The sequence below is a fragment of the Argentina silus genome, assembly GCF_951799395.1.
Source record: "Argentina silus genome assembly, chromosome: 1".
NCBI lineage: Eukaryota > Metazoa > Chordata > Actinopteri > Argentiniformes > Argentinidae > Argentina > Argentina silus.
Genome location: NC_139655.1, coordinates 1,640,984 through 1,653,483, shown reverse-complemented (window position 1 = coordinate 1,653,483; position 12,500 = coordinate 1,640,984). Strand labels below are relative to the sequence as shown.

Genomic DNA, 12,500 nt, shown 5'->3' with positions numbered 1-12,500 from the left:
GGACTTGATTATGTGTGACCAGTCCGAGATGTGTGGAGGAGCAGAGAACTCTGGGAATCTCTACAAGGATAAGAGGAGAAACTCATCAAAACAAAACCAAAACAATCTTCACATAATACACTGCTGGATGTTGCTTGTTGTGTCCTGTGCTTATTTAGTTAGTGTTGCATCCAAAAATCAACAAAGATGTTGATTATGAAAACGAACAGTCATTGTGTACGATTCACACCTGCAATAAGTAATTAATTAATAAATTACATTTTAAATATGACCTATCAGTCAATAAATAAATAAAATAAATCGATACATACTGTATAGTGTACAGTAAATGTCATACACAATTACAATGCTATGTGCTTTACAGGACTAATAAATAAAAACAAAGGATTCTAATAAAAGAGCAGCACTCCTCATGTAGCGACCAGAGATTGGGACACTGACCTGGAGGAGGTGGAGGTGGTCCTCGGTGTGTGAGAGCTGCTCCAGCTCAGTGCTTCTCCTCTGTAGCTCAGTGACTTCCTCCTCCAGCTCTTTAACGAGCCCCTCGGCCCGCCTCTCTGCGGCTTTCTGCTGCTCGTCAACCCCGTCAAGGAGCTCCATGGAGTGTTTGATGTCCTTCAGCTTCTTCAGTCTGTCCTGGATGATCTGTTCAACCCTCATCACTGACTTCTTTAACTTCACCTGTAGATAAATCAAAGAAGCAAATCAAAAAGATGGCCGATGTCAATCACTTCTGGTATCTAATATCTCAGGACTCTATGCCCTGTAAATGACAGTAGTTACACTCTGTTCAATATCTGTGTAGTAACAATAACTAACAACACTGTATTTAATAACAATAAATTACAAAGGGGTTCAGTAATTGTTTTAAAAATGTAATTAGGTCAAGGCGCATGTGGAAAACAAAAACAATGCAAAAAAAAAAATACACTAACATTTGTTACATGAAGTTAATTGCAGCCTAATGACTCAGCCATAAAGCAAACGTAATCTAAAGCATTACCAAACATATCGTAATCTAAAGCATTACCAAACATATCGTAAAAATGTTTTGCAATCATTACCCTCTTCCTTGTTGCCTCTGTGGTGATGGCAACCACGCGATGCCCCCTGTGGTCTGTACGCGCACACAAGTCACAGATGCACGTTTGATCACTCCGACAAAACCTGTCCAAAGGCTTCCCATGAAGCCGGCAGACCGAGTCCTCCAGGTTCTTCCACACAGTGACCAGCAGATGACGCCCTAGAGCCATATCCTGGTAGTGAGGCTCCAGGTGGGTCTCGCAGTACGATGCCAGACAAACGACACAAGACTTCACCGCTCGACGTTTCTCGGCACAAACATCGCAGGGCACCTCCCCAGGCCTGAGAGGAATTCTATTACCCTCACATGGGGCAACAACAGCAGTGTTCTCCGTGTTGAGCTGTGGTCTGGTGGGGAAACAGGCCTTGCAGAGGGGACACTGACAGGCCCCATGCAGCCTCCAGTACTCCCCGATGCAGCCTAGGCAGAAGCGGTGGCCACAGGGGATGGAGACGGGGCTGGTGAAGTCGTCAAGGCAGATACAGCACCGGACAACCTCTGACATCCTTGGAAATATAATATAGCACACTCGGGATTAAATCAGGGAAAAATGATAAAACATGAAATCATTAACTGTTTTTTTCTCTCTCCCAAATGTCTTCTTACTGTGGGTGTATTTGACTAGGAATTGCCCAGCACGGCCGGTGGACAGGGTCTGCGCGTTTGGGAGAGTTCCGTTGGTTAATTTACACATTGAGTCACCTGATCACCTGATCTACAGTAAGTGTGTCAGATGGGATCTGATCACAAACAACTCTGGGCCCTCGTTACTGTACATGAGAATGATGTCACTCAACCATTTATTACTAAACATGGCCTGTTCACATCTATTCCAAACGGTTAATATAATATCTAAAGTCTAAATTGTTATGTTGCATATGAAGGGGACACAGACACCCATCTGATATGCAGGAAACTAATGAATGAACTTTATTGATACTTCCCAGTATATCTGTTGTGATCCCTGGGTGTGGGAATGTGTAACTACACCCACAAAAATTACATGGTGTCATCTAAGCTGTCAAACACTACTGTGGAATGCAGTATTGCAACATCATACAGATGGTCATAAACGCTCAGCTAAAGACTACTGCTTCAACATTATGTTGAAAGTTTAACCATTAAGTGACCAGTATAAATGTTAGTTGTACTGTATAGCCTTCCTTAATGACAATTATATGATTTAGATCAGAGATACAAAGCATACCTGCAGAGTAACACCCCACAGAAATAACATACACACAAACACAACCTTCAACTGCTTAATCTCACACAATTAACCATGTAAACATGGCAGACAATGGCACAACGTAATCAGCCAATGACCGATCACAGCTTCACTTTAGCGGCTGGGTTCGTACATAACTAAACTGAGCCAAATGTACATATCAATATACGGTTGTTACTGTCTAAGAAATACACATAGAAAGACACCTACAAGACACCTACCTGTGCGACAAGTTCACCTACCTGGGCGACAATGGCAATGAGGTCCAGTCTGACAGTGGCTCAAGGGTGTGTGTTCTAACCTGGGACACTGATTGGTGGTGTGCTCCACCTCTACGGGCACGGGCACGGGCATGGGCACACCTCATCACTGCTGGTAATGGGGCTGTACTTTTGGACTATGGGCATAAAGTACAGCCGTTCCCTCAACTCCACCTGTTCTCATAGACGTGATCTTTAACTGGTGTTGATCCTCCCTTGTTCAGTCTAATCAGTGGCACATTGTGGCTTCACATGGATTTCCTCTTTTGAATAACACACACACACGTTCGAAGATATCTGGGAATCATTTTTTATGTTTGACCGTTAAGACATTGATTTGTAACATACAGCTTCTCACATTGACATAGAATGGTTTCAGTGGAAAACAAATATTCTTATTTTATGAATAAATCAGAGCCATTTAAGTCATTTAAATGTGACTTACAATAAGTACATTTGTCTAAGTAAGTGAATCAACTATACGTCAGTCATCGTAAATTCACACTACTCGAGAAAGGAAGAGAACAAGTGAGTTTTTCTCAAGTAACCATCACTGTGATTGAACAGAAATAACAATGTAAACTAAATGGAATTATGAAGTATATGACGGGCCCCGTACCGCCAGAGGAGGGCGCCAGAGTCACCAGACAGCAACCTCAGGCGTGACAGAATTACGAAGTAAACGACTACCCCCATCATGATTACATCACAATGACTGTCTGAAATAAAGACATGACACAATTGTCAGAACGATAGGGGTTACACAAGTCATGTAGTTACTCTTCTTGCTACTGGGTCAGCCATGCAACTAATGACCAATGCCTCAGACCGTTTGGCCTTGCTGTAGACGTAGAAGTAGGGGTAGAGTTTCTCAGTGAATGACTGGCGAGTGAAAGAGAAGATGTGAGACTTCTCTTCCACGTCGTAAAAGGAGACCTGGCCCTTCTCATAGTCCACATACACGCCTATTTCTCTGGGCCTGGGGTTCAGATAAAGTATTTTAGAGGAAAAGTAAAGAGCTTTATAGTCAAAGCCACACTTTCTCAATGCAAAGAACCCATTAACTTTGTTCTCTTTGATCGGTTCCTTCCTGGCAACAGTTGCCAGGGCAACACCTACAGCCCAGTTATTCCTCAAGCCCACTTTGACCTCCCAGTAATGGCGTCCGGAGTTGAAGCCCCTCTCCCCCAAGACCATGGGGTAGATGTCAAATCTCTCCGGGTTGTCAGGCATAACTTTGTCTACTTTTGAGTGTTTGATCCGTTTGCCACCATCAGATAAGCATAGAGCGCCATTTGCTGTATTTGAGTCCAGGGTGACCACCTCTGAAGGGTAGAAAACCAACAACCTCACTGAAATTATTCCGTCTTATTTTCATAATGAATGGGATTGACACATTTGATTTAATTGTCATGTTTTCATAGTTCAATAAGATATTTTATTCTTACCTTTGAACGCTCTCATCCTCTTCAGTTCTGAAAAAAAGATACTTTGGCTCAATGAGGAAATGTGGAAATTGTTCCTTCACTGTATTTACGTTCAGAAACTACTATGCATTCCACAGTACAAACCACAAAACGCTTACCCATGTGTGTTAGAGTCGTCATTTCTCTCTTCAGTGTCTCCACAAGCTGGGAGACAGCTCTCCTCACCGTCCCCACACAGAGATCAGTGTAAACACTGATCTCAGACCAGTCCTTGGCAGGTGGATAGGCGCATATGGTCTGAAGATTCTGCAGTATAAAAATGTAAATATGGATAAAACTGTGCTGAGGTCTGTTGGTACAGTACACTGACACTTGAGAGAGAGGGACACTAACCTGAAGGTTTATTGAAGACAATAAAAAAGGACACTGACCTGGAGGAGGTGGAGGTGGTCCTCAGTGTGTGAGAGCTGCTCCAGCTCGGTGCTTCTCCTCTGTAGCTCAGTGACTTCCTCCTCCAGCTCGTTGATGCGCCCATCTGCCCGGCTCTCTGCAGCAGCTTGCATCTCCTCCAAGGCCTTCTTCAGAGAGGCTTGTGTCTCTTCAACAGAACACATCAGAGCTGTGAAGAGCTTCTCGCTGTCCTCAATCTCTTTAGATGTATTTTTCTGACGTGATAAAAACATGGAGGGAGTTACAAAACAATACTGATTGATTGATTGATTGATTGATTGATGAATGATTGAATGATTGACTTGTCGTAGGTCATTGGGGATATTGATACATGTGTGACCTATTGCTGTAACTGTCCTAGAATAGAAAGGTCTAAAGACTCACTCTGCTGAGCTCCACTGAGTGTTTGATCTCCTCCACCTTTGCCAATCTGTCCTGGATCATATTTTGAACTTCTAATATTGTGATCTCAAGTTCAAACTATTGACAAAAATAAAGAGTACATTTTGAACAAAGCAACATTTTATCGGAGAAAAAGACAAACCTTTCATTTAAAAGAAAAAATAATATCTTGCCTTCTGATGAGCTGCCTCTTCATCAACAGGTACAGCATTGTGACATTTGTGATCTGTCTCGGTGCACAAGACACACACACACGTCTGGTCGCTCCTACAGAACAGCTCCAGGAGCCTCTGGTGCTTCTTACACATCCTGTCCTCCAGGTTGTCCACGGGGTCGATCAGCTCGTGTCTCTTGAGGGGCAACACCCTCTGGTGGGGTTCCAGGTGAGTCTCGCAGTATGAGGTCAGACACACCAGGCAGGACTTCAGGGCCTTGAGCTTCCTCCCAGTGCAGACGTCACAGGCCACCTCCCCAGGAGCAGCAATGCATTCTGGTGGAATGAGTTTTCTTCTCTTGATCTCAACCGAAATCTCTTCTATGACGGAGTTTGTGGAGACCTCTGGCCTCGCATAGAATCTTTTGCTGCATTTCGGGCACTGGCATATTTCACTGCTATCCCACTGCCCTCCAATACAGGCCTTGCAGAAGTTGTGTCCACATGGGGTGGTGACTGGGTCAGTGAAGACATCCAGACAGATAGAGCACTGGAACTGCTCTTCTGCTAGAAGGCTGCTGTCAAAATGCAATGATGACATCTCTGTTGGGGGGGGGGGGGGGGGGGTTATTAGTGAATGATTCTGACTCTCGGGGCCACTTGCAACGTCACTTAACATGTTGGCAACCAAATTGCTGTAACGTCCTGCCCTGGTAACCCACTTGCAACAAGGATAAGGGCTCTCGATTAGTAATCCCGAGTATGTTGCAGCGTTTGATCAATTCAGTGTCTAGACAGCTGTCTGAGTAGGCCCAGTTCACATGCTGTCTGAGTAGGCCCAGTTCACATGCTGTCTGAGTAGGCCCAGTTCACATGCTGTCTGAGTAGGCCCAGTTCACATGCTGTCTGAGTAGGCCCAGTTCACATGCTGTCTGAGTAGGCCTAGTTCACATGCTGTCTGAGTAGGCCTAGTTCACATGCTGTCTGAGTAGGCCTAGTTCACATGCTGTCTGAGTAGGCCTAGTTCACATGCTGTCTGAGTAGGCCTAGTTCACATGCTGTCTGAGTAGGCCCAGTTCACATGCTGTCTGAGTAGGCCCAGTTCACATGCTGTCTGAGTAGGCCTAGTTCACATGCTGTCTGAGTAGGCCTAGTTCACATGCTGTCTGAGTAGGCCTAGTTCACATGGGGAAGGATCAAAGCTAGCAATGTGCCTCATTTATTTTGTACCCAAACAAGTGTTTCATGCCAGACCGCAGACGGTGGCTGCCTGAGTGCGTACACATCCGATCAAGAAATGTTCACTTTGATGCAAGTTGGAAATTGAATATGAATGAAGCGCTGTAACCTGATAAAGGTTTGGCCAACAGTATGATTTACATTTCAGATGTTTTCACTTGGCAGTTGGTTCAACCAAGGACGGGATATGGTTGTCTATCATTTAATTCAAAAGGGACTGCTGTGGATTTGTCGTGTTGGGCGTAGAGTACTTATTAAAACTTATTGTTGCACTACTCTGTGGCACTGTCACTTTTGCATTTCACTGTATACTTGTATGCAGGTGACAAATAAAGAATCTTGAATCTTGAATCTCAGTATGTAACGAAGGGCCGGGTTGAAGAGGTCATTGGTCATTGAGATGTTTGGTGCCCCAGCGGACCTTGTACGTTAATTAAACCTAGACACAGCGGTGGGGCTGGAATGATTCTGAGCAGTAGACCAGACGCTGGCAATGATCTGCAATGGGAAACTCACCCACTTGATGCTTGGTGCCGCTAATATCTGTAAAATAACTTTGGGATAATTGACATATTTGCTTGGAGTGGGTTTGTGCAATAAAACCATTCGTAACAGCTGTTTTGTGTTTTACCACTTCGAGCTGTAGCCTACTGTATGCTTAACTATCAGAAACCTCATCTAATATTCATAACCAGCACATTTCTCACAGTGGCGATCAGGTGTATGAGTGTATTGTAAGAATAAAGATTTCAGAGAATAAACAGATGACTTGTCGGGGTCCTAGTGAACCTACATGTATTGTGTGCAAAACAATGCCATTACACTATATTCAACTACACACTGAATAATAGTCACTACACAGATGAAAATATCACATAATCTAAATAATGATGTGGAAATACTTCATAGCATATTGATGTAGTCTCGATAGGGTAGGGCATGTACACCTTTGATTTACTGGGCAAAACAATGTGCCACTCTTGCAGACTATACGGCACGCTGATTAACCTTGAATTCCGTAAGTCTCGCATCGCCAAACGCATCGCCAAAGTTAGCAGAACATAACCGCCCACCAACACCTGTAGCTCGTGCTGTACGCAGCAGTTGAGATTAAACCTCGAAAAATACTGGACAGCTGCATCCAATTAGAGCTGAATTAAAGAGATGTTTGGTGTGTCTTGATTTTAACAGATTTCTAACAGTGTCTTTGATTTTAAGGGTTTTGAGAAAAACGTAATTATTCCAAGTTTTTGTAAACAGTCTGAAAATGCATTGCATAGCATGGAAACGCTAGACACAGTATTCAAAACTCCCGTTGGGTTATTTCTCATTGTGTCTAAAGATGGCCGACTTTGCCCCAATTTCACCAATTTCTGCACACGCAAACTGCAGCCCTTAGTCTACATTAGAGGTACAGCATTTTGAAGCACATAGGTAAATTACACTGCATATAAAGTCATGTATCATCAATAATATAACCAGTCTCCACCCTTATGACTCATTGTGTATGCATGCAAACAAACCAACACCTCTAACCAGTGAATAGAAACTTCACGGTGAACAGGTTTCAGAACCACAGCACTTTATTTCGCTTTATCTAATGTTATGTTCACTCCGCTGGCAGTACGAGTAGCTGAAATAAACCAAATGCTGCTGGTGTAACAACAATGCAACAACCATGCAGCCATGCACACACATCATCATCCATTGCAGACTCATCTTCCACTGTAATTATCTGTACTGTCAACCTGTCATTGCCATTGTATATTGCCATTCCATTGTGTACATTGCTTCACCGCTGTTTATACTGCTTATACTGTTTATACTGTATATTATATTTATATTGTTTATACTGTTTATACTGTTCATACTGTTTAGATTTTTTAGTACTTCTATTTTATTTTATTTCATTCTATTTTAAATCGTATTGTTGCACTACTCTGTGGCACTGTCACTTTTGCATTTCACTGTATACTTGTATGCACGTGACAAATAAAGAATCTTGAATCTTGAATACAGTACGTACGGTAATACAGTACGGTACTTACGGTACTAGTAGTTGTATTACGGTACTTGTGTTGTTTTTCATTGAGGGAGAGTAGTTGTATTGTAACCGTTAAAAGAGACCGGCAAAGTACAAATAAACATAGAGACGTACCTGTCGTCATAGAGACGTACCTGTTCATACAGTGTGTTGTGTTCTGCAGGATTTCTCTCAGCATATGAGAATGAGAATCATCAACACAAGAAGGGGAAAAGGAGGGGAAGAGGAGGATCTCACTTCATGGGAGGGAGGGACTTCATGATATCATTTTGCAGAAGGTGAAACTTAAAACTTTGAAGCACGCCCAAGTGAAACCTAAACCTTCAGACGATGTTCACAGCTTACTGTGACAAAATCACACGTGGCCAAAAAACACACTTTTATTGTTGTAAATCAATGTGATATTTATTCAGGCTGAATCTGAGAAAGTATGCTGAATGTGCAAGTTGACATGCAATAATAAAATGCAAGCCAGAGAGGACATACGATTGTGTTTTCGTCTGTCTTGTTCAAAGACAGGCCGACATTCAAGTCATGGCTGCAGCTCTAGTCAAGCTTCTGTCACACGCTGGCATTCGATGTAGACTTTTACCAAACAGATGTGTGGCAGAGGGGACTACCACCTACAGTATAACGCAAATCAAACCTTTATTCGGAGATGCACCAATGCACAAATTCATCATTAGTTTTTTTCCTCTCCCTGTTCTAAGACATTATTTCGGCTATGCAAAAGTTTTCAAAATCACACACAGGTTGTGTGCCAAACACATTAAAACAACAAAGAATCTCAACCTACGGTATCAAGATTAAGCTGTAATCTGCACACACCAGTTCTCATTGGGATTTGTAGTTTTTCTTAGCACTGCTTGATCAGAGCCTTCTCGCTCACAGGACAGATAACCATCGTGTCGGAGGCCTTGTCGCAGCAGTACAGATAGAAGAAAGGAACGATCTTGTCTCTGAAAGTGTCCATGAACGTATAGATGTGGCTCCTGGTTCTCACGTCGTAAAACGACACCTGCCCTTCCTCGTAGTCCACGTAAACACCCACCCTTTTAGGTTTGTGGTCAAGGGTCAGGAGCAGGGGCGGAGCCGTGGACGCACGGTACTCCCGCCCTTTCTTCATGGCCAGGGCCCAGTAGCCCTGGGCGGTGCTGACGGCGATCCGCCCCTTCCTCTTAACGGAGGCCCTGGCCACGCCCAGGTACCAGTCGTCCTTGTCTCCCACCTGGACCTCCCAGTAGTGTCGACCCGAGGAGTAGGCCTCCCTGCCCAGGACTATGACCACCGTGTCGAAGCGCTCGGGGTTGTCTGGGAGGTCCTGCCACGCCCCCAGGTGTCTCACCTGCCTCCTGTCCTCCGAGAGCTGCAGCCACGGGCTGGCCGTGTCGGGGTCAAGGGTCAAGTCCACTTTGAGAGGAAGCAAAGAGGGGTCAGTGTTGATAAATGTACATGAGGGCGAATTGAGAGTACGTTGTTGGATCAGTGGGAAATGAAATAGGTTTACCTGTGTATTTAAGAATCCTCTTCAGTTCTGAAAATTAAAAAAAAAAAAAGAATGAGTACGAAACAAAGTACATCCTTTCCTGTATCTAGCAAATCATCAGTGACAGCTCAAACAAATGTAAAAATGATTGTGGTAAAACCAGTTTATATTTTAGGTTCTGAGGGGGTAAGGTTAAATTAAGCTAACCCTTAAATTAACCTAACCCTAACCCTAACCAATCCCAGACTACCCCTTTAACCTACCAGTCTCTGTCAATTTCTCTATCTCTTCACTTAGGGTTTCTTCCAGTTTGGACACTGCCCTTCGTATGATTCCCACACAGACTTCAGTGTGGACACTGGTCCCAGACCAGTCCTTAGTGGGTGGAAGTGTGCACAAGGATGGGAAACTCTAAAGCAGGACAAAGGAGAGAATGTCTAATTGAGTGATCAGCCTATCTATATTGAACCTTTGTAACCGGCACTTTGTATAGTATTACACAAATCTATTCTTGAGAAACTGTAATGAAATTAACAGCAGAATAACTAAAACCACAATCTGGAATCCAACGGTAGTGCCCTATCTTTTTCTCCCCTCTAGGGAGTTTTTCCTTGACTTGCTTTTTGGGGGTCTACTGTATGGTTCAGTGTTAGTTCATATTGCTTGCATTGTATTTATTGTTTGTGTTGTTTGTTTTGTTGATTGAATTGTAAAGCACTTTTAGACAATTGTTTTTGTAAAAATACGCTATACAAATACATTTGATTGATTGATTGATTGATCAGTACAGATCATGTACAGATCACCTGTAAGAAGAAAAAAAGCGCCATACAAATACATTTCATCGATTGATTGACTGACTGACTGACTGACTGACTGACTGACTGACTGACTGACTGATTGATAAGTCCAGATCACCTGTAGGAAGTGGATGTGGTCCTCGGTGCGTGACAGGTGTCCCAGGTCAGTGTTCCTCCTCTCCAGCTCGTTGATCTCCTTCTCCAGCTCTGAGATGAGGGCCTGCGCCCGCCCCTCTGTCTCCCTCTGCCTGTCCTCTATGGCCAACACTAGGTCAGCCTGGGTCCTCTGGATGGAGCGCACCAACTCTGAGAACACCTGCATGCTGTCCTCCACCTCCCTCTGGGCACTGGACTAGAGAGAGAGAGAGAGAGAGAGAGAGAGAGAGACAGAGAGAGAGAGAGAGAGAGAAAGCGTGTGTGTGAGAGAGAGAGAGAGAGAGAGAGAGAGAGAGAGAGAGAGAGAGAGAAGAGAGAGAGAAGGAGAGAGAGAGAGAGAGAGAGAGAGAGAAAGCGTGTGTGTGTGAGAGAGAGAGAGAGAGAGAGAGAGAGAGAGAAAGCCACCACTGGTTGATTTGGGGCAATAGTCATTCTCTCAGCTATGTGGAGTACAGGTAAAAACAAACCTTATTCAGCTCCACTGAGTGTTTGATCTCCTCCACCTTTCTCAGTCTATCCTGGATCATCTGTTGGACGTCTAGCTCAGTCTTCTTCAGCTGGGCCTGTGGGTGAAGGGGACGGGGGATGATTCATCGGCATACAGTACCTGTACATTGCCTCATTAGAATGCACATAAACAGTAGCTTGAGTTACCTTGAGGTGTAACTTGACCTCGTCTGAACTTTACTTTTACTGCTTTAATCATTGTCACAATGTCAGTTGTATTAGTTGCCGTTGGACTTGGAGAGAGATAGGTGCTTAAAGGGAAAGTTCACCCAAATTACAAAATCACATATTTGGTTCCTTACCCTGAAAGGATGGACTGTGGACAATCCGAACTTTGGTACTGTAATTAACAGCTAAGCGTTGTGATTTTGTTATTTGGGTGAACTATCTCTTTAAGGTGTTAATGCCAACTTCACAATAATTATGTTTTTTTATTGTGACTAATCTGTTTCCCATAAATGTGTTTTATTTCATTCTCAACAAACGCCGCATTCACCCATGTAGTGTTCATCTAGAACTTTCTGTCACCTTCTTATCTGTCCACTCCCTCTCCACAGGAACAGTGTAGTGAGCTCTGTGGTCCGTCTCCGTACACAACACACACACGCACGTCTGGTCCTTCTTACAGAACAGCTCCAGAAGCCTCTCGTGTTTCTGGCACATCCTGTCCTCCAGGTTGGCCACAGGTTCGATCAGCTTGTGTTTGGAGAACCTGGCGTTGTGGTTCTTGATGTGCTCCTCGCAGTAGGATGTCAGGCACACCAGGCAGGACTTGACCGCCTTCAGCCGGTCCCCCATGCACACGTCACAGAAGACCTCCCCCCAGGGACTGTGAGATGGAGCCGGGGGTTCCTGGGCTGGGGCCTCCTGGGCTGGGGCCTCCTGGACTGGGGCCTCCTGAGCTGGGGCCTCCTGGACTGGGGCCTCCTGAGCTGGGGCCTCCTGGTCTGGGAGCTCCTCAACTGGGGGTTTTCTGGCTGGGGGCAACAGGGATGGAGGTATCCGGGGTGGGGGCATCATGGATGGAGAAAGGCGGGGTGGGGGTGTGGGTGGGGGTAGGAGAGGTGGTAGTTCCCCCAGGTTGACCTCTGGCTTTGCCGCCATCTTGTCCTTCGGTTCCTGTTCCTTCTTCTTCTCTTGCTCCTGCCCCTGCTTCTGTTTCAGCTCCTGCAACAGTTGCTCCTGCAGCAACTTCTGTTCTTGTTCTTTCTTTTTCTGATCCTCCTTTTCCTGTTGCTCCATCTTTTTCTTCTCCTCTTTCTC

At 44.5% G+C, this 12,500-nt stretch overlaps 1 protein-coding gene across 1 annotated transcript in view; it reads right to left on the bottom strand.

Annotated features, from left to right (window-relative positions):
- Positions 1 to 12,500, bottom strand: part of LOC310813038 (uncharacterized protein) — a 23,949-nt gene that overhangs the window by 10,204 nt on the left and 1,245 nt on the right. Inside the window, exons 2-19 of the mRNA XM_083681853.1 lie at positions 12,496 to 12,500; positions 11,766 to 12,066; positions 11,198 to 11,293; positions 10,693 to 10,926; positions 10,038 to 10,185; positions 9,796 to 9,822; positions 9,152 to 9,698; positions 8,403 to 8,458; positions 5,025 to 5,608; positions 4,834 to 4,929; positions 4,431 to 4,664; positions 4,158 to 4,305; positions 4,021 to 4,047; positions 3,402 to 3,897; positions 2,555 to 2,644; positions 1,065 to 1,590; positions 442 to 681; positions 1 to 60 (exon numbers count right to left, since the gene is read on the bottom strand). The exon at positions 1 to 60 is cut by the window's left edge and continues 66 nt beyond it; the exon at positions 12,496 to 12,500 is cut by the window's right edge and continues 287 nt beyond it. Of these exons, the coding sequence (XP_083537979.1) occupies positions 1 to 60; positions 442 to 681; positions 1,065 to 1,590; positions 2,555 to 2,644; positions 3,402 to 3,897; positions 4,021 to 4,047; positions 4,158 to 4,305; positions 4,431 to 4,664; positions 4,834 to 4,929; positions 5,025 to 5,608; positions 8,403 to 8,458; positions 9,152 to 9,698; positions 9,796 to 9,822; positions 10,038 to 10,185; positions 10,693 to 10,926; positions 11,198 to 11,293; positions 11,766 to 12,066; positions 12,496 to 12,500 (3,915 nt within the window). The remainder of the gene's footprint in view (positions 61 to 441; positions 682 to 1,064; positions 1,591 to 2,554; positions 2,645 to 3,401; positions 3,898 to 4,020; positions 4,048 to 4,157; positions 4,306 to 4,430; positions 4,665 to 4,833; positions 4,930 to 5,024; positions 5,609 to 8,402; positions 8,459 to 9,151; positions 9,699 to 9,795; positions 9,823 to 10,037; positions 10,186 to 10,692; positions 10,927 to 11,197; positions 11,294 to 11,765; positions 12,067 to 12,495) is intronic.